The following is a 27,539-nucleotide window of genomic DNA, read 5'->3' on the forward strand; positions in this document are numbered from 1 at the left end:
GCCCGGCCTGGGAGCGGGGTTGGAGTTGGGTTCAGCTCCGCGGCGATGCTGGCCCCGATTCTTCATTGACAAGATTGGAGTCGGGTGGCTCGCGGAAGCTTGGCGACGCTCCAGGGGCATTGAAAAATGGTGGCGTTTTCCGGCAGATCGAGGGTGCCCTCTGGCGAGGCGAGGCCGCCAGTGACGGGGGCTCCCCGGGTCGGAGCCGTGCAGGCCCAAAGGGTTTGGGGGTAAGGCTGGGGGCCTGGGGGAGATGGGGCCGCGAAGGAGGGTGCAGAAAACAAGGTCAGGTGCCCTGGGGAACAGGCTCCCTCCCGGCCCGAGGTGCGTACAAGTGCACCTCTCCCTTCCCGGAGCCCCTTCTGCAGCGGCTCTCGCAGAAATGTCCTCCAGATGTTGCTGGCCTCCCTCCCCGCCGAGGGTTCCGCGGGGAGCTGCGCCAGCGAGCGCAAAGTCAGCAGTTGGCCCGAGCCCATTTCCCAGATGGGTGAGGGGAGGTTTTCTCTCCACTTTCGTTCCTTTTCTCAGCCTAAGCTTCTAGGTCTTTTCCCATCAAAAACGTAGGGAGGGCAAACCACAACGTCTGCCCCCGCCCCGCCAACTCAGGAATGTCTCTGAATTGATCACTTTCCTGGGAATCAGTGCTGCTGCCCGCCGCCACCCCATCCCGCCTCGCCCCAGCCTTCCTGACCCTTCCTGCGAGGGCCTGTTCTGCTCCTGGTTCCTAGGCCGCTAACTGAAGGGATGCTCTCAGCCTCCCCAGGGCAGTGGCTGATCAATTTAAGCTGAGGAAACGGAGGCACGGACCGATTTTCGAGCGTACACCGCTGGTGAGTGGTGGTGGTAATATTTAACAAGGGCTTTCAGGTTTGGGAAATATTCCTAGATGCAGAAAGCTTAAAGTAACTTGCTTTTTACAGCAGAAATGATCGCACTGTAAATCAACTGTACTTCAATAAAACTTTAAAAAATTAAAAAAATTTTTTTTTCTAGAGTAAATTGTTTTGAATGACTTTTAGGTCATATAGTTAGTGACATGTGAGATGTCCACTGAGATGTGGACCCAGGAAATCTATGGCCAGTTAATCTATGCACTTAACTACTCTATGCTATACTGCCTCTGGAATTCAGCTCTCATTTGAGAAATATTTTGGTATCTACTATATGCCAGGCCCTGTTCCTGGCTCGGCCGATGCAGCAGTGAATGAAACAAAGCCATTCCCTATGGACTTTACATTCTCGAGGTGGAGGTGGGGCAATGGGAAGGCAATAATTGAAATAAATGTGTAAGCAATGTAATAATGATAAAAGGCCCATGCCATGCTGGAGAATAAAGCAGGGAAGGAGGAGAGGAAGTGCCTAGGTTGGGGAGATGTTGCAGTTTAAAATCTGAGAAGGCCTTGTGGAGGCCTTTAAATAAATACTTGCAAAACAGGAGGGAAAATTGTTGAAGTTATACCCGCCTGGGCTCCACTTCTAGCAAATCAGAGTTCACATCTGTTTTTAGCAAACTTTGCAGGTGATTCAGTGCAAGGTTTGGAAGGCACTACTCCAGGGCCTCTTTCTGCACACAGTGAGCACCTCTTGCTTTCAGGAAGTCAGGGAAGAAGTAGGAGTGAAGGCTTGGAAAGTGGCCCCAAGGTGGTGATGGTGCGGCTGGGGAAGAAGATAGAAATGGAGTCTCAGGCGTTCCCGTTGGGGCGCAGTAAAAACGAATCCAACTAGTATCCATGAGGATGCAGGTTCGATCCTGGCCTGGTTCTGTGGGTCGGGGATCCAGCATTGCCCTGAGCTGTGGTGTAGGTTTGCAGATGCAGCCTGGGTCCCGTGTTGCTGTGGCTGTGGTGTAGGCTGGCAGCTACAGCTCAAATTCAACCCCTAGCCTGGGAAATTCCATATGCTTCAGGTGCAGTCCTAAAATGCAAATAAAAAGAAAAAAAAAAGTAAAGAAAAGCAAAGAAAGAAAGAAAGAAATAGAGTCGCTCTTGCTAAGAAAGCTCTCTACAATGGAACTAGAAGGCCACTGGGGGAGTGTGAATTATGTAAGTCTCAGCCTGGATAAAGTCTGACCTTTTGACCACTTATTGTCCTAATGAAGGCATCCAGAAGATCTGCCAGAAACTCAAGATACTTATCAGACCCCTACCTTACAATAACTCGTGACAGCCTATCTACTTATCAGACCCTTACTCGGAAGTAACTCGTGATTCCTTAAGGACAAACATTTCCTTTCTCGTAGTAGCAGAGAACAGCCTCATGACTTTTGCCTTTTGTAAGCCCCTGACTCTTTCTTTTCCCTGGAACACTCTTGACTTTACCAGAATCTGTCTCCCAACAATTCTTAAGATAGCCCTCCAATAAAGCTCTTTGTTCTTTGCAGCCTTGATACTGATTATTGTTTAATAGAGCTCACAAGAAGTGGAAAAATTCAGGAGTTCTCATGGTGGCACAGCAGGTTAAGGATCCATTGTTGTCTCCGCACGGCCCAGGTCACTCCTGATGCTCGGTTATATCCCTGGCCGGCACGGTGGGTTAAGGATCCAGCATTGCTGAAGCTGTGGGGTAGGTTGCAAATTTCAGGGCGATAAGCCCATCTGGGGGTCCCAGCTGGGGTTCCCCAATACCAAGGCCTGGTCAGTAATATTGACCTGGGGGTCTTACAGGGTGAGCTAATGAAGGCTCAACTGACTTTTCTCATTAGGCTGGGAGTTTGAGGGCCATCTTCCTCTGCTGGCCTAGGAGAATGGGTGGCACCCAGAAACACGTGCTAGAGGAAAGTTCTTTAGTAAAATCTGGTGGAAGAAAGGCACTTGGCTCTACTGTTTAACACTCAGGTGATTTTCCTCAAGGCGCCGCCCTGCACCTGAATATTTTTACTTGTTGAATAGAGATACTGCCCTTGATCACCTCAAAGAGTGCTGGAGGGATTATTTGTAGTTTTGAAAATTATGAATACTCAGGTATTGGATGTGTTGGTTCAGCCTCTCTGTAAACTTCAGGCAGAGATTGCATATATCGCACTTTTCATTATAAACCATTTATTAGCACCTGACCCTCTGTGTGCCTGTTTTCTCATCTATCCAGTGGAGACAATACACCTTATCTTGCTTCCCACACAAAGGTGTTATGCCCTTCACATGAGTTAGCAACTGTGACGATCCTCTGTACATTGCAAAGAGCTGCACAAATGGAAGGAATTGGGGTAATCACTACTGCTAGTAGTAGTGCTTGGCCCTTAACTTATGTATTTGGAACAGATGTAGGCAGTTTCTAAGGACTAAAAGTTTTCACTGTCCCACAGGAGCACCCTTAGCAGAATTTAAGATCTGGAGATTTCTTCCAGAAGTCAAACAAAAAAGGTTTAGAAAGATCTGGTTTAAATTGGAGGTTAGCATATCCAAGAACAATGCGGCGGGCCCTTTAAGTAGGGGGGGCTGGAAGGGCGGAGCCGTCGTCAGGGACGCGAGTAGGCCGCTGGGTTTCTAGGAAGTGACGCCAAGCGGCCGTGGAGATGGAGGACGTGCTGGACCTTGGCGAGGAGCGGCGTCGCGGCTCGGCCTTCTCCGTGAGGACCGACTCGGGGGCTTGGGGCCAGCAATTGGCGGGTGGGCAGGAATGACCCCGCCGGCCCCGGCTTCCCTGAGGTGCCTCGGCCCAGCCTGTCCCGGGAGGCGGGAGCTGGCGGGCCCTGAGTCTTGCGGCGGTGGGGTGGGTGAGGCCGGGGAGGAGGTGGCCTCCCTCGTCCCGCCCCTGGGGCAGCAGCTCCTCCGCTGCTGGGCTAGGATTTGGTTTCTTTAAAATCTTCAAAAACTGTAAAACAGATTCCGCCTCTGCCGGCCTCTGGGACCGGTGGGACGTTTCCCAGGTTCTCTCCGCTCCCTGGAGGTCCAGGCGCCAACTCCCCTAGAATGGGGAGATCTGAGAGTGACGGACTGGAGGGGCCCTGGTCAGGGTCGCACTTGCACTCCTCCTCGAGCTTTACCCTTTAGACTTGTCATGCCAGAGGTTTTTGTGAAAACCGTACGATTTTATTCAGGGAAGGAAAGAAGGCAGGTAGACAGAGGGCAGGTAGACAGGGAGGGCCTTTCTTGCCACTAATTCCCTTGGGGCGGTAGGGGGGCATTACCTCAGTTTTTATAGTTAAGGAAATCAAGAAGCAGATTTATAACGTGGGGGAGAGTCTAGGTGCTGGGGGTGGGGGTGGACCCCAGAGGTCAGAGGGAGTATAAAGCTGTTGCTTGGGCTAAAAGAAGTTAACCTCCTGGAACCTCAATTTCCTTATCTCTAGAATGGAGATGCTGATACCGACTTTAAGGAGTTGCGGGAAAGATGAAATGAGATGTGTGTGGAAAGCATTTAATACAGTGGCTGGCATGTGCTGAGATATTAGAAGAGGTTAGCTGCTATTGATCTACTCAAGGTTATATGTACATAACAGCTAGATTCAAGACCCAAGTTCAGTGTGTGTGTATGTGTATGTGTGTTTTAACTCCGTCACAGCCCCATCAAGCCTTTTTACCTTTAAAATTATTGAAGATCGCAGTCACTAAAAGATTGGCCCACGGGGAGTTCCCGTCGTGGCTCAGTGGTTAACGAATCCGACTAGGAACCATGAAGTTGCGGGTTGGGGATCTGGGGTTGCTGTGGCTCTGGCGTAGGCCGGCAGCTACAGCTCCGATTCGACCCCAAGCCTGGGAACCTCCATATGCCGCGGGAGTGGCCCAAGTAACGGAAAAAAAAAAAAAAAAAGATTGGCTCACGGGCAGGTCTTTAGTTTTGCTGTGGAGTCTCTATGAGTTCTGAAGTGCCCCATCTGATGTCCTCTAAGTTACTAGAGGAGAGAGATGAGGAACAGGAGCAAATTGCTCTAGGGCGAAGCAGATTGCTTGACTGATCAAGGAGAATATTAGGTCATCAGACCTTTCGGATCCGTGCACTTTTTTAGTACCTGGGGGTTATAAATGTTCTCATTCATTCATTCTTTCAACAGATAGTTATTGAGCCCCATCTGTGGATCCAGCATTGATTGTCTTTAGGTGCTGAAGATACAAGAGTGACAAAACTTAAGTCCCTGCTCTTATGGGGCTGATGTTCCAGTGAGAGGACAGGCAGTAAACAGACTCTGCTTTGAAATATATAAAACCAGAGAGTAGTTTTTCTCAGTCATTCCAGTGGATTTATACAGGGTCTTTGGAATTTTTAAAAACCTTAGACTATGTGACAGTTACTGGAGAAACCATCTATAAACAGCACTGAGAGACAAGATCCTTGACTTTTTGTTGGAGCACAGTCACTGCATGTCGTATGCCAGGATCACATACCCAATGTTATGGTAAATGGAAAAGGGCAGCCATAGACAACCCCACAGACAAAGTGGGATTGTCTGCCTTGGGAAGAAAATGAGCTGCTTATTGTCAGAAAGACTGTTTCTATCATCCCTGAAACCAAAATGATTACTTAGAATTTGACATGTAAACATTACATAAGGGTGTTTATGCAGCTCTCAATGTATTGGTGCAGTCAGTTCTTAGAACATCTTAAAACTGAAATTCCAGCAGGGCGTAGAGGAAAGAACTCAGGGTTAGAAGGCAGATGATCCTGCTCTTGGATTTATCTGTTACTTAGTTGCTTTCTTGGATCTCAGTTTCCTCATTTGTAAAAGGCCTCAGTCTCAGTCTCTCTTATTGTGAAGTCCAATGAGATCCAAAAGTGCTTACATTAATGCTGTTTTTTTTTTAAAGCAAAAAATGAGAAATATAAACATTTCAACACCCACTAGTCTGCCTCAATACAGTTTTGTGTATACGCTTGGAGGCTTTTGAGACAAAGCCTGCACCCCAGGAGAGCTTTGGGAAACACCTGCAAAGGGTTCATTTCATGACTCAGAATTTGGCATGTTCTGATTTCCAAAGCTGATGTCTCAAAATTCTTGTCAGTACTTTTTCTTTAATGTCTGTAAGTGCAAATCCAATTAGTGCACACGTCAAAGCAACTGCTATCTGTATATCTCCGGTTTCAGTTCCCAGAGAATTGCTGCCCCCCCCCCAAAGCCTTTTTGATAACAATTTTCATGCCGAGCTGCAGCTTTGAGGTTAAGCCTTCCTCAACTCCCGCATAGGAAGATGGGGGCCTTGACCGTACTCTTCCCGAGCTGTGGCATGAGGTCCGTGCCCCTTCTAGGGGAGTTTCTAGCTGCTTTTCTTGGGCAGGAAAGGTCTGTGGCTGTCAACAGAAAACACGGTGGTCCCCCATGGATTTCCTGTTTTACCATCTAGAACGGACCTCGGGTGCTTTGCTGTAAGGCTTGGGGCATTTTCTGAGTTTTCAGTCAAGTTGCTCAAATCCCGTCCTCCCCATGTCACCGTGAAGCCCGTGCTTGCTTACCTTTGCAGAATTGTCCTCCTCATAGTGGCTCAGAGACATCTGGGTCAGCAGTGCCCCTCATCTCTCCTTACAGGGGCCCAGGATGGGGCGCCGAGCTCAACAGGAGTCCGCTCAAGCCGAGAACCATCTCGGTGGCAAGACGGCCTCTTCCCCTCTGACTGCAGAGGTGAGTGTTAAAAAGCTCTGAAGAAATGCACTCTAATTGTTAGTGGTTACTCAATGAGCAAGGATTTGGTCTCTCATGTGTTTTTTTCTCTTTCTTCTCTTTACTGTCAGCCTCCCTCCTGTCTTGATTGGGGAATTCACTTGCCCGGCATTGGGCCTGTTAGCAAGAAACGGAAGAGGGACTTTTTTCTTTTGATGCCAGAGTCGTGGCTGTGTATCGCTTTATAGTCTCAGGGAAGACGTTTTGTATGTTAGCTGAAGCGAGGGACTGGGAAGATTCAAAATCCGGGTTTTTATTCCTGCCAGCCAAATGCCAGGGAGGCATGCCGCTGACGTAAAAGCTGGATTACACAACTGGACGTTTGCTCTCGGTGGTGACCCGCGCTTTCTACAGTTTTTAGGCAGGAAGGGGAGCTGCCCTGGCCTTGCTTTCCTGGAAACTTCTCCAAGTGGCCTGGAATCGTGGGAATTTATCCAGCTCCTTTCCAGAGGGTGGGTGATCTGGGTGAGCCGTGCGTTTAATGCCAGGGCACTGTTTTCGGCCGTTGACTCAGAACATCTTCTCACCCTCCGCTGCCCGTTGAAAACACTCTGCCCTTTTCGAGCGCTGGCTTCAAGGCGGTCCTCTGTCGGCTCTTCCTGGCTTCTCCAGGCCGACTTTGGGCTCCCCTTGCTCAGTTCCCCAAGTCCCTGTTAGACTAGCTCACATTATGCCCTCATTTTATGTGTCTGGCCCACAAAACCGTGAGTTGCTGGCCCACAGGTGACCCAGCTCTTTGGCCTGTGGTAGGTCTATAACAGATGAGGGCATCTGTGCTGGGAGTCCTAATGGGCCAGGCAGGTGTCTCAGCTCAGCGTGCTGGGGACACAGCACAGACACGCTTGACGTACATACCAGGTAGGGAGGAATAGCCTCGGCTCTTGTAGGAAGGACGTTCCCCGCCAGGGCTCTTGGTGCCTCACGTGCCTGTTGCTGTGCTCTTTCATTTTCTCACGTCCTGCGCAGATGCGGGTGCAGAGAACCATCTCTCCTCTCAGATGACAGCCCCGCCGACACAGCAAAGCTGGCGGCCGACCCTTGGCCTCCTGTCCTGACGCCTGCAGGCAGAGGATGGGGGGCGAAATGGTGGCAGCAGAGGCCACGTGTACCCTCTAAAGGGGCAACCGCTACCTAGCCACCGCCGGCCTGGGGAATTCAGGCCCAGCATCGCCAGCTCTTCTGATTTTCCAAGAGACTCTGGCAGTCTAGAATTTGATGAGAAAGCAACAGATTTTTAGAGGCGAGCAACGGAGTATAAATAGTACACCATGTGGGCTAGATTAGGCCCAAGGGTCGTCAGTGTGTGACTTTGACCGTAGCACCCCCATTACAGTGCTTATTACATTGTATTCTAATTGTTCATGTGCCTGGCTCCGTAGAAGATGGGGATTTCTGGAAGGCGGGGGTTGTGTCTCACCTGTATTCCCTCGTTTATGGCAGCGCCTGGCATCGAGCAGGCATGCCCTTGACTCTGCACAGGGTGAGCGGTGAGGTACGTAGTGTGTGATGAGGACTCTTAGAAGCTGAATAAGGGCGTCACAGGTCGGGGTGGCAGATAGTGGCCCTTGGGAGGCACCGTTAAGGGGTTGGTGATAGAGCGTAGGGAGACAGTGAAGGAAGACGTTCCAGGCCCGACCTTGGATTTCAAGGAACTTGACTTGCAGAGGTGGAGATCTCTAAAGGGAAGTTGGGCCAGCTGGTGACTGGGTTAAGGGAAGCCTGCTCTTGGCCTTTGGCGGCTTCAGACTGTGGGTCTAGGAGGATCCATCCCAACGCCAGGTCATTTATTTATTTATTTAACAAGTGTTTATTCACACTGACTGTGTGCCAGGCACCATTTTAGGGGGTCGGCATATTTCAGTAAACAAGGGACAAATCCCTTCTGGTAATGGAACTTATATTTTCATGGTCAGGGGCAGCCACAAAGGCTACTTACAAGCCTGCTCAGCTGTGAAAGAGGTTCTAGTCACCTCTGGTGGTGACGTGAGTGACCCGAGATGGGCCGGGATGCCCTGCTGGCCTTGAAGCCCTGTGTCGCCCCCAGCCAGGCTGGGGTCGGTAGGCCTGGCTCACCTGCCCATCAGCCCTCCCTTGGTTCCTAGGCGAGAGTCCACTGTGAGCCCCCAACTCCAAAGTCCCAGGCTGTGATGAACCTGTCAGGGTTTCGGCCTTTCTGGAATACCTGCCTGCTTCTGCAGAGGCATTTCCTTTTTCTTTTCTTTCTTTTCCCTTTTCCTCCCCTCACTCTGGGCCTTAGCATTTTTCTGGGAGAACAAGATGAAAAATCATTCTGTTCTTCACCCAGCTGGTGCCTCTGACAGCAAAATACCAGTCAGAATTCCAGGATCCCTGCTCTCCCTGAGTTAATTGAAGCTTAAAGCAGTATGGGCAGCCTCCCCCAGGGCCAGATGCACACTGCACTGTGTGGGACTTTTTGGCTATTTCTTTCTAAAATTAGATCCCAAGACTTGTGTGTGTGCCCATTTGCATTCCAATTCTGAATGTATTACTTGATAGATTTATTTTTGTCCTCTCGCTGACTATATTCGAGGATGAAGCTATTCGTAAAACATCAACATGGTACCTGGGGGCTGTCAGACACACTAGCGTTACTTTCAAGTTATGTAGCAGTTAGTTCAAAGGGCGGATTTCGCAGCCAGGGGGTGGGGGTGGCAGGTGGGGAGCTCTGTGGAAGAAGCAGAGCAGCGGGCTGCTGGACTAGAGGGAACACAGGCCTGGCCTCAGAAAACCAGGGTTGAGCCTCGGCTCTGCTAATGGCCTGGATGGTGAACAAACCCACTCATCTCTCTAATCCACCAGGTCATTATCTGTCAAACAGCAGTAACAGTACCAGCAGGTTGATGTGAGGGGTAAGTGAGATGTGCATTTAAAAGCACCTTGGGAAGCTGCAGGGCACCGTACAGACGTTCATTCATCCAGTAAGTAGTGAGTAAGAGACTGTTTGGACTGAACCCTGCTGTTTTGATTCAAGGGCTGCAGAAAAGGAAGGTGTAAGCCTGGGTTTCTTTTAGAACTGATTTGGGCAGTTCCCGTCGTGGCTCAGCAGAAACAAATCTGACTAGCATTCAAGAGGACGCAGGTTCCATCCCTGGCCTCGCTCAGGAGGTTAAGGATCCGGTGTAGGTTGCAGACGTGGCTTCGACCCCTTGGTGCTGTGGCTGTGGCCCAGGCCGGCAGCTGCAGCTCTGATTGGACCCCTAGTCTGGAAACCCCCATATGCCATGGGTGCAGCCCTAAAAAGCAAAAAAAAAAAAAAAAAAACAAAAAAAACAAAAAACACAAACAAACTGCTTTGGAAGTCTCTCCAGGGGTACTACTCATTTATCCCCAGGTTGACAAGCAGTGGTCCCAAGCAGGTCTGTGCTTTCCGGGCGCAGCGGCTTTCCTCTGGAGGAGTGGATTAGAGCACAGGCCTTGGGAGCGGGCAGCCCTGGGCTGAAATCCGGGCTCTGACTCAGCAAGCTGCTATCTTCGTTAAGCCTCAGTTTCCTTATTGGTAAAGCTGGGTTAATAGTATTACATACTTGATGGGGGTGGACAGAAAGGAAAAAACCAAGATAACAGATGTCCAAAAAAAAAAAAAAAGCCTTTAACACAGTCTGACACATAAGTGCCCAATATATTACTGCTCTCCATTACTAATTCTCCAGAACTTGGGGGTTTCGATATTGCGCCTTAACCCTCTGAGCTAAGGTTGAACGCTGGTGGCCTTTAGGCTGAATTTAGCCTGCGGTCATGTCTTCTTCGATCTGTACAGAATTAAACATTTTTAAAACTTGGATGTTACCATTGATACACATGCTGTGAAAACCCAGGTTTGGGGCTCCTCTTTGAAACCTGAGGTTCTGGGCACAGTGGGGACGCTGGGCTGGCACCTCCGTGGCAGCAGACAGCTGGAGCTGACAGCCATGCTTGCTTACGTGCGGCCTGTCCTCTCTAGCTCACCTTTTCTTTTCTTTTCCTTTCTTTTCTTTTCAATTTTTTAAAATGAAAACTAGTTGATTTACAAGGCTGTGCCAATTTCTGCTGAATAGCAAAATGATCCAGTCATATACATTTTTTTTCCTTGTATTATCTTCCATTGTGGTCTATCTCAGGAGACTGGACCTAGTTCCCTGTGCTGCACAGTAGGAGCTCGTTGCTTCTCCATTCTAAATGGAATAGTTGGCATCTACCAGCCCCAAACTCCCCTTCCTTCCCACTTTCTCCCCCCTCCCTCACCACTTCTGACTTGAGTACACCTGGTCAGATTTACTCACATTTTTTTTTTTTGCTTTTTGGGGCTGCAACACAGCATATGGGGGTTCCCAGGCTAGGGGGCTGAATCGCAGCTACAGCTGCCAGCCCAGGCCACAGCCACAGCAACAAAGGATCCAAGCCGCGTCTGCGACCTACACCACAGCTCATGGCAACACCAGATCCTTAACCCCACTGAGCAAGGCCAGGGATCGAACCTGCAACTCATGGTTCCTAGTTCATTTCCGCTGTGCCACAATGGGAACTCCCAGATTTACTCACATTTGATCTGCCTGGCTCCTATTTCCTTTAGAGTTTGAAACTCCTGCTCCTCTAGGATGGACTGATTTTCAGGTTTCCTTGTGTATCTATTGGTATTGAATTTGGGTGCAGGCATCAAAAACTCACCCCCAGTGGCTGGAGCAAACAGGAGTGATTTTTCTCACAGCAGGAGGGTCCAGTGGCAGGCAGAGCAGGGCAGGTGTGGTCACTGGAGAAGGTCCCATATTGCTTCCACCCCTTCTGGACACCGGCTCTGCCATCTGGAGCTTGTGACTTGTTTTCATGGTAGCTGACATGATGGCTGATTGTTCCCCGGGGGATCCAGTCTGTGTTCTAGGTCAGAGAGGGAATTGAAGAAGAGTTCATGGTTCAGGCCAAGGCAGGATGTCCCTGCTCATCAGGAAAATGGTAGCCTCACCAAGGAGACATCTGGTTACATTTCATTGGCCAGAACTGGGTCTTAAAACCACCTTAGGAGTTCCCGTTCTTGCTCCGTGGGTTAAGGACCCAACATTGTCCCTGTGAGGATGTGGGTTTGATCCTTGGCCTCACTCAGTGGGTTAAGGATCCAGTGCTGCCACAAGCTACAGTATAGGTCGCTGATGCAGCTCGGATCCCGCATTGCCATGGCTGTGGTATAGGCCAGCAGCAGCAACTCCGATTTGACCCCTAGTTTGGGAACTTCCATATGCCTTGGTACAGACCTTAAAAAAAAGAGAGAGAAAGAAAAAACAACCTTAAATTTCAAGAAAGTTTTCAACTGGGCATGTTGCCACATCCATTAGGGGTTAGGAAGAGGAGGAATGGCTGTTGAGTATGCAGTTTGTGCCTCACAGTTCATTTTTTTAAAAAAAATTGAATTTATACCAAGTTTTTATTGGTAGGCTTGGGTATGAAAGGAAAAAATTATTTTTAATGGCATAAAAAAAGTCCCCATTCCTCTCCAGTTTTCTGATTTGTGATTGTGTAGCGTTCAGGGAACATGGGCTGCCCTGCAGTTGCAGGACACCTGATGCAGTTGTTGCCTGTGTCAGATTCAGCTTCAGTCTTTTCCTTCTTCCTGGTTTCTCTGTCTCTGCTCGGGGGCTTCCTGCCTGGAGGACACCTGTGGCTCAGCCCAGGTAATTAGATTCTTCCTCCCTCTCTAAAAGAAGAGCACGGATCTCCTTTTTTGGCTTGGTCAATCTGTAAGTTTTTAAATAATTGCCAAGAACTTACCTCCCTAATCCTCCTGATTAACCAGAATGATGAGCTCTTCAGGTAGTTTTATTAGCTCCAAGTTGATTATAGAGTCGTGCCTGCTTCTGTCACGTTGCTGTGAAGGCCCAATTAGGTAACACACATAAAGGCTTAGCGCAGTATCCAGCACCCAGGCCCCTCGCAGGAAGTGGTAAGTACTAAGAAATTTGGTGATTGTGTTTTTGTTTTTGTTTTTTCTTCCCACCTCTCACTAGATGCATAGTTCAGTTAGCAGTTCAGGTTGGCATTGCAATTCTGGAGAATTTAACTGATGCCATGATGTGTGTCTGTACGTCTGCAGTGAATAACTTTCTCTGGGCAGAGCAGCTCTGAGCAACTGGATTTCTGTGCCTGACCTTTCACCTTCTGTCGCGATTCAAATGCTGCTGCTCTCACACGACCTCAAGAAAACACCCAGACACTTTCTACCATGACGTGACCCTCTGCTACCCACTGAGGCTGGGGGGAAGCAACTCTCAGCGCTGGCCCATCTTTTGGATGAGCGTTTCTCACTTGCGACTAGACCTCCTGGTAGCCTCGCTTTCATTTTGCAGATTGTCCTTATTTAAAAAACGTTTTATTGAAGTCCCGTTGATTCCCCAGATTGTGATGATTTCTGCTCTGCGACAAAGGGATTCAGTTATACATGTAGCAGATTGTCCTTTTAATACTAATAATTATAGCTGACATCGGAACAGTTGCGACCTGTCAGTTACCTGCACTCTTGAAGCCTCATGGTAACTCTTGAAGCAGGTACTGTACTGATTATCTCATTTTAGCTACAAAGACACTGAGACCTAAGTGTCTTCCCCACAGTCGTTCAGCGAAGAGCTGACTTGACTCCAGCTCCAGCCAGGTGCTTAACCACTGCCTAACCTCTCCTGCGGGCTAGGTGGCCGGATGCACAGACCTCCCAGTAGAGAAAGGCCTTTGGAGGGAGCTGAGAGAGACTTTGGGGTTTTGCTCTTGGAATCCTTTCGGAGAAGGAGAACTCACTTGATCATCCTTATTCGTCCACTTGTCTGGAAAAGTGTTGAAGACCCAGCTGTTCTCCTCCTCCTCTGCCGCCCCCGTCCCTTCGGTGTTCCTCTTTGGACGCAGAACTGAAACCTAGCCAGATTCTCTCGCAGGAATCTGAGAAATGCTGCTGGGCTCATGTTCCCAAATTAGGCCAGTTTCCTCATCCCGCAGCAGCTTCCCTCAGCTGGAGCCCCCGGCACGCTGCCTTACGTCTCTTGCCCTCCGCCTGTTCTTGCCTGGTCTGCCAGCGGGCAGTTATTTTCAGCCCAGCTAGGGTTATCTGCTGACCCTTTTTGGTGACATTTTTCTTCTTTCTCACAAAAATAGCTTTCCTAGATGAGTCACATTTTTCAGCCTTTTTCGTAGTCCCTCTCCAATGGGCTGGATGGAACGATGTTTCTGATAACGTCGTTGGAGAGGGATGCCGGGAATCTGATGCGGACCTGTTCACAGCCAAGGTGTTTTTCCACGTTTTGCCTTGAGGGCACGCTCGGCCCGCCTCCCTTTCGAGCGCTCCCTTGAGTGGGCCGGAGGGTCATCCCGGGCTCGGCCCCTCTCACGGGATTGGAAGTCGCCTCTCAGGATTCTCCGGCACTTGCTTGGGCCCCTTCAGTGCCCAGCCCGGTGCACGGGGACAGCTCGTGTCTCCTTCTGCCACGTAGACAGCTGGCTTTCTACCAGTCCCCAGGGAAAAAGGTGGTGCTCGAAGAGCACCGACTCTTCTCCCCCTCCGCTCTGGGGAAGGGCAAGTCAGAAGCACTGGGGAGAGTTTATTGAGCTCAGTGCTCCGTCACGTTAGCTCTTGTCGTCATTATCCACACAACCTGGGCAATAGAAACCAGGAGCATTTGGTCTTTCCTCCCAGCTCTGCCTGTTACTCGGTGTATATCCTGGGCACGTTACTTAACTCCCCTAAGCCTATTCCTCTGTGTTGAACGGAGGTTATGCAGTAGCTACCTCCTCGGCCTGTTGGAGGATTAAGTAAGAGAATGTGTAAAACCCTCAGGACAGCGCCTGCCACGGGCTAACCATCATTGTCATTATCGGTGTCACATGAGAATTAGAAAGCATTGCCAGTTTATCCTCAATTGCCGTTCTTTTCAGGATAGAGTGATTTTTTTTTCTTTTGTCTTTTTAGGGCCACACCCGTGGCATATGGAGGTTCCCAAGCTAGGGGTCGAATCAGAGCCAGAGCTGCCGGCCTACACCACAGCCGCAGCAATGGCAGATCCCAGCCAAGTCTGCAGCCTACAGCACAGCTCACGGCAACTCCAGAGGATCCTTAACCCATTGAGTGAGGCCAGGCATGGAACTTGCGTCCTCATGGATGCTAGTCAGATTCGTTTCCCCTGAGCCACGACGGGAACTCCAGATATTTTTACTTCATAGCCCTAAGTAGCTTTTAGGGCAGGGAACATTTGGATGAGGAGTCCTTTGGTGAGAATTCTTTGTGCCACTTATGACTCATTTTATTTATTTCCTTGGCCAGTTATTTGGTAATGCCTTTCAAAACCCAACCCTCTGTCTAGAGGTTGGCAGTCTTTCCAAAGAAAGAATAATCCTTAATTGCCGACTGTACATCATTTTGTTGTAATGGGGCATAAGGGTAGAAAATGAGGAAGGCAGGAGTGACTTTGGTGACCTCAGGGTCCTTGGAATAGAAGGTGCCATTCATTCATTTATGCATTCACTTGTGGAACTTGGTCGAGAGCTTTTTTTTTTTTTTTTCTTTTTAAGGCCATACCCACGCCATATGGAAGTTCCCAGGCCAGGGATTGAATCGGAGCTGCAGCTGCTGGCCCACACCAGAGCCACAGCCACAGCCACACCGGTTTCCAGCCGCATCTGTGGCCTATGCAGCAGCTTGTGGCAGCGCCAGATCCTTAACCCACTGAGTGAAGTCAGGGGTCAGACCCGTCTCCTCCTGGACACCAGTTGGGTTCTTAACCCACAGAGCCACAATGGGAACTCCTCGATGGAGAGCGTTCCATGTACCAGTCATTGTGTTCAAAGCTGGCAATAGTGATAAACCAGACGTGCTTCCTGTCCTGCTAGATCCTTGATGTGGGGGCTACAGAGAGTTAAGTTCCGGTTGGGGGTGAACACAGAACAACATGGAAATGCCGTCACCGAGCCCTCGTCCTCCGAGGACATCTGGAAAGGTGGCCTAGGAAAAAATCCTGTTGAGTTGAAACCTGAAGGGTGAGTAGAAGTTAGCCAAGGGGAAGGGCTGGGTGGGCCAAGCAGGGAGCATATTCCACGTTGAGAGACGAGCATGTGCCAAGTTTTAGAGGCGAAGGAGAGAGCCTGGCACGTGGGATTTGTTAGTGGAGCCGTTGACTATACAGGTCATGGGTCGTGGTCCTCAGTGACTTTTATTTGCAAACCAGCCCCCTTGCCTTTTTTTTGACAAATGAACCATATGAGGCCACCATTTCGTATATACACTGAAATAACTGGTAATATTTTGAAGGTGAGACTGTGACCTTTCCTTGTTTTTCTAGCCTTGTCTTTCACTGCTGCGTCATCAGTGCCGCCATGACCCTTCCCTATGCGTTTGTGTTTTCTGGTCAAGAAAAACCTCTGAGATGTGCTTGAGCACAGTATTGATGCTTGGAACGCTTCTGGCTCATCCTTTATAAGGAAGGGCTCAGAAGACCAGTAATTTACAGTGTCCATACTTAATTTATGTCCTAAAAATTCCTAGCTTCCTCTGAGGATAGATAGTATGTGTGTGTGTGTTAGATTCTAGTAACTCTAGGAGAGGAATGTGCCCATTATGGAAGTAACATTGAATTAGTCATGATCCAGTGGGATTTAGAACATGTCTTTTGATTTCACAAAATAAGAGACTAAGTCACCCAGATTCTACTAATTACAAGTGTATGCTAGATGCTTAATAAAAGTATGTGTAAAGGAATCAGTGATGAAAGCCCAATAGGTGCCTGTGACCTACTGTTGTGTTGCCTCCAGAGGGATGAGAACCCCCATCTTAGTCTTCAGTGTCCCCAGTCTCATCCACATGATTAACAACCATAGGTCATATCTGTTTACGACCATTCCAAATGGAATGGGTCAGATTTTATCGTAAGAATTGGAATTTGGTTTGACTCCTGTTTGGAGAAAGTGGGCTACTGGCTTATGTTCAGGAATTTTTTTTTTTTTTTTTTGGTATGTGAAAATTTTCATGGTAACGATATTTTTGTTGTAATGAGAATTGACTTATTTTCAGGCAAGATTCCTAGAGCAAAAACTTCTCAGAATCTTTGGCTGCGAATAGCATTCTGGTTAGGAAAAAAAATAGATCGAGGGTTAGAGAAACGGTTTAAGCGACTCTAAACTCATCTGGACTGAGGCAGTGGCCTCATAACTGCTCTCTCCTTTTATATTGTACCCCTCCTGCAGCTCAGCCGGAGTGGCCTTATAAAAGTGTGTGTCACTCATTTTACACTTAAAACCCTTTCAAGGACATCCATTGCCCTTAGGATAACAAAAATCCCCGTTGCTTACTTTGCTCCTTTATCATTTGGGCCCTCGTAACCTCTCCAGCCTAATTTACACCTGCTACCTTGTTGCAGTCACAGGGAGTCTTGTCTTTGCTTGTACAAGTCCCCATTTATTCTAGTTCCTTAGAATACTGTAATTCCATGGAATAGGATAGGATAGGATAGCATGGGATGGGGTAGGATAGAAGGATGACTAGAACAGAACAGGTCAGGTCCCTGGAATACTTACCTATACTTTTTTTTTTTTTTGAAGAAACAGCTATCACTCATTTAATGCTTGATAGAGGAATGGAAATAAATCCTGAAACCGAATATTACTTACCTGTACTCTTTACTGCACTACTCCCTACTTCTTTGGGTTCAGCTTGAATAGCCCCTCCTCTATTTAAATGAGAATAATACCTTCCCATTTAAGTTCACTTCCCGTATTATACTCCCTTGTAGCTTTTTTTGTTGTTGTTGGCATTTTGTTTTGTTTCCTCTGTCATCCCAAGCACAGATGGTAACTGTCTGTCTGTGTCATTCGCTAGGTCCCTCTCCCTCACTAACTGCAAGGTCCAGAAGCACCTGTTCTGCTCCCCTGAGCCTGACACTTTGCAGGTCCCCAGTACCTAGTCATCCAGTGAATGAGGACCAGGTGTGGGGGGATGACGTCTTTGGTTCAGGGGCGGATGAATTGGGGGCCTGTGAGACCACTAGCTGGAGAGGCTCAGGAGGCTTTGACGTGTGGGACTCATGTTTGGACTGGGCTCTGAGCTGCAACCAAAGATGTGGGAGTTGTTCGTCTTGAGGAGGTAAAGGAGGGTTTGTAGCAGGCGAAGAGAAGAGGTGCTTAGACAGACCCCAAGGAACACCCATGTTTAAGGAACACGCGGCCAAAGAACGGCTCATCAGAGGAGGCCGAGGAGGAGTGGCCTGAGGGGAGCCCCCTGTGGTGTCCAGGGCCGAGATGAGAGAGTGTGTCAAGGACTTGGGGGTCAAGAGTGTTTGATGCCACCAGCAGGGTCGGGGCAGGCGAGAGTGGGTCTATTTGATTTAGCAATGGGGGCGGGGAGTGCCTATACTTTAAGGGAGGGAGAGGGGCCCTTGGGACCCTTGCGCGGTACCACACCCAGGTAGCCGCTCAGTAAATATTTGTTGCAAGAATTCAGGGACCAGATTATGACCCTCATGTGCTCACCACCAACCTTAAAGGGCCTCCTCAACTCCTTCACAGGCCTTTTTTGGGCCTTTTCCTCTGTTCCTGAGCCTCTGTTTCTCCTTTTCCCCTCCTCGTTCCCTTTTGTCTGGATCTCTTCTGTTTTGTATTCCTCACCAGGGATGGCAGAGAACTCCATGCGCCACACCACTGTTGGCCCCTCCATTCGTGTATATTTTTATTGACATAAATAAAGGTTTTGTTCTTCTACTTATTTACTTACCTGTCCTCCATGGACTTTGGATTTTCCCAGTGCCAGAACAAATCAGATAACTTCATCTTCTGGTCATATAGAGCCACACACCTAGACAGCAAAGTGGTAATATTTAAGTGGCTTCAAAGGGTAAGAGCACAGAAGGAGCAACCGCCCTGCCTGGGCCTGAGGGAAGGAGGTGCCCCTTGAGGTGGGCTGAAATGAATGAGGAGGGGTTGGCCAGGGAGAGGGACGGGCAGCAGAAAAAGCCTCTTCTGGAGTGGGCGTCCGTCCTTCCAGGGCCTGGCATCTCCGGGACATCGAGAGCAACTCATCATCTCAGGCCTTGCGTTCCAGATGGAGGCATCTGGATTTCTTTTATGTGTTGTAGAGACTTCGCAGAGACTTTTACAGCAGGGGCTGATGCCCCTGACTTCGTTTTCTAGGAAGCTAAGTCTGGCTGCTCCGTGGAGGGGAGTCTGGCCGGGAGAGCTGGTTGTTAGGGAGACAGAGAAAGGCGGTTAGAGCCTCTCCTCCTGAGAGATGGAGAGGCAGGAACCAGGCAGTGTTCCCAAACGTCAGGCATTCCCAGGCTGTTTTCACAGTTTTGGGCATCTACATACCACTCGCATTAGTGTGAACATTCTTCTTTAAATCGGCTCCCTTTTTAAACTTAAATACACTTATTTTTGAAAAGAGACTACAGTTTGTCATAGTTATATTTTTTCCAGGACACGTTCGTATACACACATGGCTGCTTCGAAGAGGCACTTCCGTGCCCCACCTCTAATCGTCTCGTGTATGCCAGCAGCACATGTACTTTACGTTGGGAAACGGTAAACTGAAGCCTGGCAGAGTGGGGAAGGGGAGAGGGCAGTGCCCAGAGGCATTTTTCAGGGAGGATGGATAAGAGGTGGTAGCAGATTGGCTGCTGGAGGTGGGAAGGAATGAGAGTGTGGAGCTGACTGCATGTGCAGCTGCAAAGACCTAACGGCTAATGATATTTCCGAGACTGAGAATTTAGGAGTCTAAGCAGTCGGGGGAGCATGAAGAGATAATGGTTTCAGTTTGGGGCATGTTGAATGTGAATGGCCTTCAAGATTTTCAAAGCAGTCGGTCAAGTAAATAGTTGAAAATTTGGTCTGGAGCTCAAGAGAAGGTTGGGAAGTGGGAATTACCAGCTTATGTCATATATTCTGGGGTCTCTAAGAAGAACTTCTAGGAAGAGCTTCTGATTCCTTTGTGGAGCACACCTTCTTTATGATTTCCAGTACAAAGTGTGAGGGTTTTAAGCAGAGAAGAGATGCAGTCAGACTTGCGTTGTAGGAAGAAGGCTTGGGCAGTAGTTGGTTGAGATGGATCCAGATGTTGTGAAACTTACACAACCTTCTTGAAGAAAAAGAATTCAAAATTAGGAATTCAACATGAGGTGTGAAAGTAAATCTTTATTTGTAATGGAAAGAGAAATCGCAGCCAAGTTACTAGGCCTCGGATATATCCAAATTCCTTTCTGGGGGGTCCTTGTTAGGCAGTGTATCAGGAATGCTTGCATCGATATGCCTCCTGATTGAGAGCTCACTCCTTCTCTGTGTCTGGAACTCTCTGTGCCTCCTGCATCCCTGTGCAGGTGTGGAGTAGACGATCGGAGATGGGAAACAGGGAGCCAAGGCAGGACTCAGCTGTGACAAACAGTGAAGCCTCCATTTGAATGATTGTGCAGTTTCCTCCAACACTGCTCAGTGGGCTACGTATGGACACAGTGAAGGCATAGGGTTGGCTTGATCCCGTTTGGGAGGGGGGTTCTAGGGGAAGTGTAGGGAACAAACACCATCAGGACCACCGAAGAGAGCTGGGTTGATCGGGAAGGAAGAGAAACCCAGAAGGAAGTGCTTAGATCAGGAGGGGAGGAGGGAACTAGGTAGTTGAGATTGGAGCAGTTCCAGATTATAAAGTGCTTGGAAAGTCACAAGGTCATTGGCCTTTGCAGGGTCAGGGGCCTGTGAGGCTAAGCATTAGGTGAACTGTTCATGTGAACACTGACTTTCCATAGAATGATGGAATTAGTTGTGGAGCAGGAATGTCCACAGTTTTGATCAGTGTGTGCTCAGGCAATTATTAGTGACAGGGATGAAGGAGCCAAGAGAGGTGATGTCGCTGAACACGATGACTTTCAGAAGAAATGTTCCCCAGTAATTTGAAAAAGTAATGGTCTAGGGGAACTTTGGGGAGTGAGGCAGGAGGGTTATCTTGGGACGCTGGTTTGCGGGGTTTTAAAGATCTATTTGAAAGAGCTGCAAGAGAAACGAAGTCCACGGGGGAAAGTCAGAATTTCAGAGAAGCAAGGAGGGGGAAAGAGTGGGCTGTGAGTAGAGAATATCTCATCTGCTTGGGAACCATGGGATTGTGACCAGAAGGCCTCATTGGAATCACTGGCGAGGCTGGATTTCTTCTTCTTATGTAGCATGTCAGTAATTACTGAGAAGGAGGAGAATGATAGTAAAACCTTCTTTTCACAATGACACTTTACAGGAAGAGGGCACTGACTCATGTTGAATGTCATTGGTGACAGACTGAAACATTTCTGGTCACATGCCTTTACCCAGCATAATGGAGAATTATGTCACTGTGTTTGGCCGATTGCTTTTATATTCCGTTTTAATTCCTCCGTTGGCTTTTTAGGTAGAGCTTTTTATCTAATTTTTTCTAGTGGCTGCTCTAGGGATTCAAATAGTCATCTTTAACTTATCACTGGCTGGTGTTAGTATGATTCCACTTCACATAAAACCTGAGACTCTTGTGACGGTGTAAATCCATTTGTCCCCTTTTATCCTTTGTGCTCATGATGTCGTATACTTTAAAAGTACATACTTTAGGGGTTCCCGCTGTGGCACAGTGGGTTAAGGATCTGGCATTGCGGCAGCTGTGACATAGCTGTGGCTTGGATTTGATCCCTGGCCTGGGAACTTCCATGTGCAGCTGACAAAAAAAAAAAAATCCCCAAACCTATGTACTTTATAAACCCTACCATACAATTGTCATTTCACTTTAAATAGTTGTCAGAGAAGTTAAGAAGAAAGGATGGTCTTTTCTAGTCACCCCCATGCTTACCATGTAATTGTTCTTCCTTTCCTCCTGTAGATACAGTTTCTGTCTAATGTCGTTTCTTTGTAGCCTGTAGAACTCGCCTTCGCATTTCTTGTCGTACCGATTTGCTGAGAACAACTTCTCTGTTTGTGCTATCTGACAATATTTTTATCTTACCCGTGTTTTTGAAGGCTCTTTTGTGTTGACATAGAATTCTGGATCGAGGAGTTCCCATCGTGGCGCAGTGGTTAACGAATCCGACTAGGAACCATGAGGTTGCGGGTTTGGTCCCTGCCCTTGCTCAGTGGGTTAACGATCCGGCGTTGCCGTGAGCTGTGGTGTAGACTGCAGACGCGGCTCGGATCCCGTGTTGCTGTGGCTCTGGCGTAGGCCGGTGGCTACAGCTCCGATTTTGACCCCTAGCCTGGGAACCTCCATATGCCGCGGGAGCGGCCCAAGAAATAGCAACAACAACAACAACAACAACAACAACAACAAAAAAAGAATTCTGGATCGAGCCTTTTTTTCCTTTCGGCACTTTAAAGTCTGTCATTCCTCTGTCTTCTGGCCTCCACAGTTTCTCGTGATTGTTTGCCTGTGTACGTCTTCTCTTCCCTCTGATTGCTTTAAAGATGTCCTTTTTATCTTCGGTTTTCAGCAGTTTGACTGTGATGTGCCTTGGTGATTTGCTCTGTCTTTGTTCTGCTTGGGACTTGCTGAGGTTCTTAGACCAGTAAGTCAATATATCTCACCAGATTGGGGAATTGTAGGCCATTATCACTTCTTTTCTTTCCTCCCCATTTTCTCTCTCCTTGTTCTTGGGATTCCAATTGCCTATATGTTAAACTGCTTGGTATTGTCCTATAGGTTTGTCCTGTGTTTTTTGTCCCTGAACTTTGTTAATTTTCCATTTTCCTTTATCTTTTTGATCCTCCAATTGCATATTTTCTATTGATCTGTCTTCAAGTTCACTGATTATTTCTTCTTCTGTCTACGAACTGAACTTCTCAGATATTGAACTTTTAAATTCTACATTTCCAGTTGTTTACATAACTTAAAAATTAGACTCCTCATTTGTTCATTCATTATGGCCATTTTTTCTTTTGAGTCGTTGAACATATTTATAATTGCTGCTTGAACTCCTTTGTCTGTTAATTCCAATATCTGGATCATCTTGGTGTCTTTTTTTCTTTTGTTTCCTTTTTTGGCCACCCCATGGGCCAGAGATCAGATCTGAGCCACAGTTGTGACCTGTGTTGCAGCTTCAGCAATGCCAGGTCCTTAACCCAGCTGGGCCAGGGATCAAACCTGAGTCCCAGTGCTCCAGAGCACCGCTGATCCCATTTCACCGTAGCAGGAACTCCTTGGGGTCTGTTTTTGTTGCTTTTACTTTTTTTTTTTTTGGCCATGACCAAAGCAAACAGAAGTTCCTGGGCCAGGGATCAAACCTGTGCCACAGCAGTGACCCAAGCCACAGCTGTGACATTGCCAGATCCTTAACCCACTGAGCCACTGGGGAACTCTTGTTTTAACTTTTGACTGTAAGTCATATTTTCATGTTTCTTCACATGTTGAGTAATTTTTGTTAATATGCAGGACATTGTTAATAAAACATTGTAGAAACTCTGGATTATATTACTTTCCTTTGAAAAGTGTTGATTTTTGTTTTAGTAGGCAGTTTAATTATTTGCAGGTCATCTTGAATTTTTTTTTTGTCTTTTTGCCTTTTCTTGGGCCGCTCCCTCGGCATATGGAGGTTCCCAGGCTAGGGGTCAAATCGGAGCTGTAGCCACCGGCCTACGCCAGAGCCATAGCAACGCAGGATCCGAGCCATGTCTGTGACCTACACCACAGCTCATGGCAATGCCGGACCGTTAACTCACTGAGCAAGGGCAGGGACCGAACCCGCAACCTCATGGTTCCTAGTCGGATTCGTTAACCACTGCGCCACGACGGGAACTCCTAGGTCATCTTGAATTTATGAAGACTTGGTTTTAGACTTTGCTAGGTCAGGTCTGTTTTGGTTTTGCCTTTAGTCTTAGAGCAAATTCAGTAAACCCAGGATGCGGTCTGTACTCCTAAGGTGTGTTTTTTTCTGGGATTTCAATGGAAAACTCAAGGCGTGTACCAAGTACCTCTAACTTGGTGGCACTCACATTCCAATTCCTGTCATCCCTGCAGTGGGCAGCAACTGAAATCTTATCTCCACTCAGGTTTTATTTTGTTTTGTTTTAGCCCTTCAGCAATTGCTTTTCACTGAGTTTCTTGGAGTCTTCTCTATGTATGTGCAATTAAGGTACTGACTACGGGATTTTAGGGGAGTTTATATGCAGTTCTCGGGCTCCCTCCTTTGCAGGATTTCTCCCTGTATATTTTTAGGGTCTCAAACAGCCCCACATTTGTTCTCTAACCAATGAAACTACAGATTTCTGCTTGAATTCTAGCTGCTCCGTTGCTACCCAGACTGGAGAGTTCAATCAGAGGGCAAATCCACTTAAATATGGATTTTTACCCAGTGCAGTTCTTCTCTTCCAATGGTCAGATCCCCTCTAGTTTCCCCTACTGCTTTTGTTTGCCCTACAGGGCCTCCAAACAATTGTTCTATATATTTTGGCCAAAGTTTATACTTGATGTCTGTGTGAAGGTTAGTTAAATACAACCTGCTCCCTCATTACTGGATCCACAGCCTGCCCATTGCTTTTGGGTTGTTTCAGAATACACTGTGGGTTTTGTTTGTTTGTTTGTTTGTTTGCTTTTCTAGGGCTGAACCCGCAGCATATGGAAGTTCCCAGGCTAGGGGTCAAATCAGAGCTGCAGCTGCTGACCTACACCACACCCACAGCAACACAGGATCCAAGATGTGTCTGCGACCTACACCACAGCTCGTGGCAACACCAGATCCTTAACCCACATCCTCATGGATCCTAGTCGGGCTTGTTAACCGCTGAGCCGTGAAGGGAACTTCCCACTGTGGGTTTTGTTTTTGTTTTTGTTTTTGTTTTCTGGTGGTACTGTTGGTAAGAGGAGAATGAGAGGGGTTGTTGCAGGAAGAGGTGGTATTCATTTTCCATTAGGATAATCGAGAGGGGCATTGGGCTACGTGAGCTGTTGAGACAGGAAGTGTTCTGACACCAGTGGTGGTTTCAGAGTAATGATCAGAAATATGGGTATGAAAGAAGCTCAGAGACCTGGGATTCGGTCACCAGGATGTAAGGGCTCATCCTTGCTAAGCACTTTCATGAGAAGTTAGTCTAGAAAGGGCTCTAGGGTCATAGACACAGAGAACAAACAGATGGTTGCCAGATTAGGGGAGGGGGAGGAAAGAAACAGGTGAGGGAGATGAAGAGGTACCAGCCAGTTTCCAGTTGCAAGATGAATGAGTCACAGGGGTGAAATGCACATATCGTCAATAGCTGTGTGATGTCTTTGCCTGGTGACAAGGGGTAACTAGACTCACCGTGGTGATCGTTTTGAAATGTATGGAAGTTCCAGTCACTGTGCTGTGTCACAGAAACTAGCGTAGATCAATTATACTTCGAAAACAGAAAAACAAACGCATAGAAAAAGAGATCAGGTTTGTGATGACCAGAGGAGGGAATGGGAGTGGCAGGGGTGAGGAGAGGCGGAGTTGGACGAAGGCAGTCGAAAGGCATAAACTTCCACTTACAAGATAAATAAGTACTAGGGATATAACCTACAACATGATAAATATAATGAACACTGCTCTGTGTTTTATGTCAAAGTCGTTAAGGGAGTAAATCTTAAAAGTTCTCGTCACAAGGAAAAAAAAATATTTTTCTAGTTCTTTAATTTTGTATGTAAGGTGATAATCACTAACTTATTGTGATAATCACTTCATGATATGTGTAAATTAAATTGTGCTGTATGCCTTCAACTTACATAGTGTGGTGTATCAGTTAAATCTCAGTAAAACTGGAAGAAGGAGTTCCCATTGGGGCTCAACAGGTTAAGAACCCAACATAGTGTCCGTGAGGATGCAGCTTTGATCCCTGACCTCGCTCATTGGGTTAAGGATCCAGCGTTGCTGCAAGGTGCAGTGAGGTCACAGATGCGGCACAGATGCGGCTCAGATCCCGTGTTGCTGTGGGTGTGGCTGCAGCTCCAGTTACACCCCTGACCTGGAAGTTACACCACTTCCATAGGCTCCTGGTGTGGCCATAAAAAGAAAAAAAAGAAAAAAAAAAAACTGGAAGGAAAAAAAAGGCCTCTAGGCTTGGAGAGGTTGGCAGGGTTCTGCGTCCAGGGCAGGAGGTCCTCCTGTACAGCATCAAACTGAGTAGGAAAATTGCTTAAGAATGTACCCAGGTCATGCCTTTTGCATCAGGCTCTTGTCACCTGGAGCAATAGAGCGATGGCCTTCAGCCTCTCTTCTGTGAAAGAGAGCCCGAGAAATCAACTCTAAGCTTGGACTGGTAGCTGAAAAAGAGATAGTGCACAGCACATTTTTAACACTAGTCTGCAGGACATTTTTACCAAAATGAGAAAACCAAGAACAATGCAGTATGTTCTTCATCACCTAAATTTATTCAACTTAAAGGACCATTCTTTATTCTGGTTTTGTCCTTCCTAAATTGGGGAGGTTGAAAAGATCCCTTCTTTCATGAAATGGTGGAAAGAGGAAATAGTGGTGGTTTTTTTTTTTAAGTTTGTTTTTTGTTTTTTGCTTTTTAGGGCTGCACCTGTGGCATATGAAGGTTCCCAGGCTAGAGGTCGAATCGGAGCTACATCCGATGACCTCCACCACAGCCATAGCCACACCAGATCCAAGCTGTGTCTGTGACCTGCCTCACAGCTCACGGCAACGCCGGATCCTTAACCCACTGAGCAAGGCCAGGGATTGAACCTGCATCCTCGTAGATCCTAGTCGGGTTCGTTAACTGCTGAGCCATGAAGGGAACTCCCTTTTTAAAGATCCATTAATTCCATGTCCCACCCTCACCCCTCCACAAACAAAATTTGTTTTTCGAAATACTGGCTGTCCATGAAATCTAGAAGTTTAGGAAACACAGTTCTGGATTATTAAAAAAAAAGTTTTAGGGTTACTTGGGTCCGTTGCAGTGTTGTGAGGGGGTAGGTTTGCCCGTCATGACCTTGCTCTATGCCCGGAGCCTCTCCTCTTCTCACCTCCACGACCACAGCAGGCTGAGAAACTCCAGTGCGACCTGTGATACCTGTGGTCTCACTGCGGTGAACAGAGTGGGGATGGGGCCAGACACTCCTCTCTTTCCCTCACGGGATGGGGAGTGTCCCCCAATATTCCCACATACCCTGTAATAAAGGCACCCAAGTCCCACATCTCCGTAGACAGTCCTCAAAGTGCCCAGTACAAATGCCTTGGGTTAATTCTTCCAGGCACCCTCTGCTTCCTTTTCATCATTGCCCTTGAGGCGTCTCAGGAGAGATCAGGTGTTATTTTATTTTATTTTTTAATTTTTATTCTTTTGTCTCTTTAGGGCCACACCTGTGGCATATGGAAGTTCCCAGGCTAGGGGTCGAATAGGAGCTGCAGCTGCCAGCCTACACCACAGCCACAGCAACAATGGATCCGAGCCTCATCTGCGGCCTATACCACAGCTCCTGGCAGTGCCGGATCCTTAATCACTGAGTGGGGTCAGGGGTTGAACCCGCGTCCTCTTTGGGTACTAGTCAAGTTAGTTACCATGGAGCCACAACGGGAACTGCCAGAGATCAGGTTTTAAAGCAGCAAGGGTACAGCTTGCCCCCGTGCTGCCCACTCACTGCAGGTTATCACCTTCTGGATTCGGTTGAGGTAGCAAGTCTAGACTGTGCTTATCCAAAGTCACAGGTGCCGGGAGGGGTCGCTTCCTGGAGCGCTGGGAACTTACACTCTCGACATCGTGGGTGCTTCCCGTTACACACCTGCCAGATGGGTTCCAACCAACTGAAAGATATTAAGAGAATGAGACAAACATAGAGGTTTTGATTTATGATGCAAGTTGAAAGGAATGTTTATTTTGGCTGAACTGCAGAAAGCATGGGAACAAGGCATTTCTTCGTAAGTGTCTGGAAGGTGTAGCCCCAAGAGAGCTGATTTCGGATGACCCAAAGGGACATAGTTGAGATTAAGAGGATGCCACCCGAGGTAGGAAAATCCAGGACGATTTGGGGTCTGAAATCTGCTCTTTGGGT

General features: G+C 47.9%; 2 protein-coding genes across 6 annotated transcripts in view; one reads left to right on the forward strand and one right to left on the reverse strand.

Annotated features, from left to right (window-relative positions):
• Nucleotides 1-7,271, reverse strand: part of TGFB3 (transforming growth factor beta 3) — a 28,834-nt gene extending 21,563 nt beyond the window's left edge. For both annotated transcript variants that reach the window (XM_047794901.1, XM_047794900.1), the window contains exon 1: nucleotides 6,385-7,271. The gene's annotated coding sequence lies outside the window, so the exon portion shown is untranslated. The remainder of the gene's footprint in view (nucleotides 1-6,384) is intronic.
• The window catches only part of IFT43 (intraflagellar transport 43), a 95,699-nt gene continuing 71,635 nt past the window's right edge, over nucleotides 3,476-27,539 (forward strand). Inside the window, exons 1-2 of one of the 4 annotated variants that reach the window (XM_047794902.1) lie at nucleotides 3,476-3,565; nucleotides 6,458-6,550. In XM_047794902.1, the coding sequence (XP_047650858.1) occupies nucleotides 3,512-3,565; nucleotides 6,458-6,550 (147 nt within the window). In that variant the 5' untranslated portion in view covers nucleotides 3,476-3,511. Of the gene's footprint in view, nucleotides 3,645-4,285; nucleotides 4,396-6,457; nucleotides 6,551-27,539 lie in introns of those variants that run through there. The other 3 variants (XM_047794905.1, XM_047794904.1, XM_047794903.1) reach the window with 3 other exon arrangements.

The sequence above is a fragment of the Phacochoerus africanus genome, chromosome 9, assembly GCF_016906955.1.
Source record: "Phacochoerus africanus isolate WHEZ1 chromosome 9, ROS_Pafr_v1, whole genome shotgun sequence".
Classification (NCBI taxonomy): domain Eukaryota; kingdom Metazoa; phylum Chordata; class Mammalia; order Artiodactyla; family Suidae; genus Phacochoerus; species Phacochoerus africanus.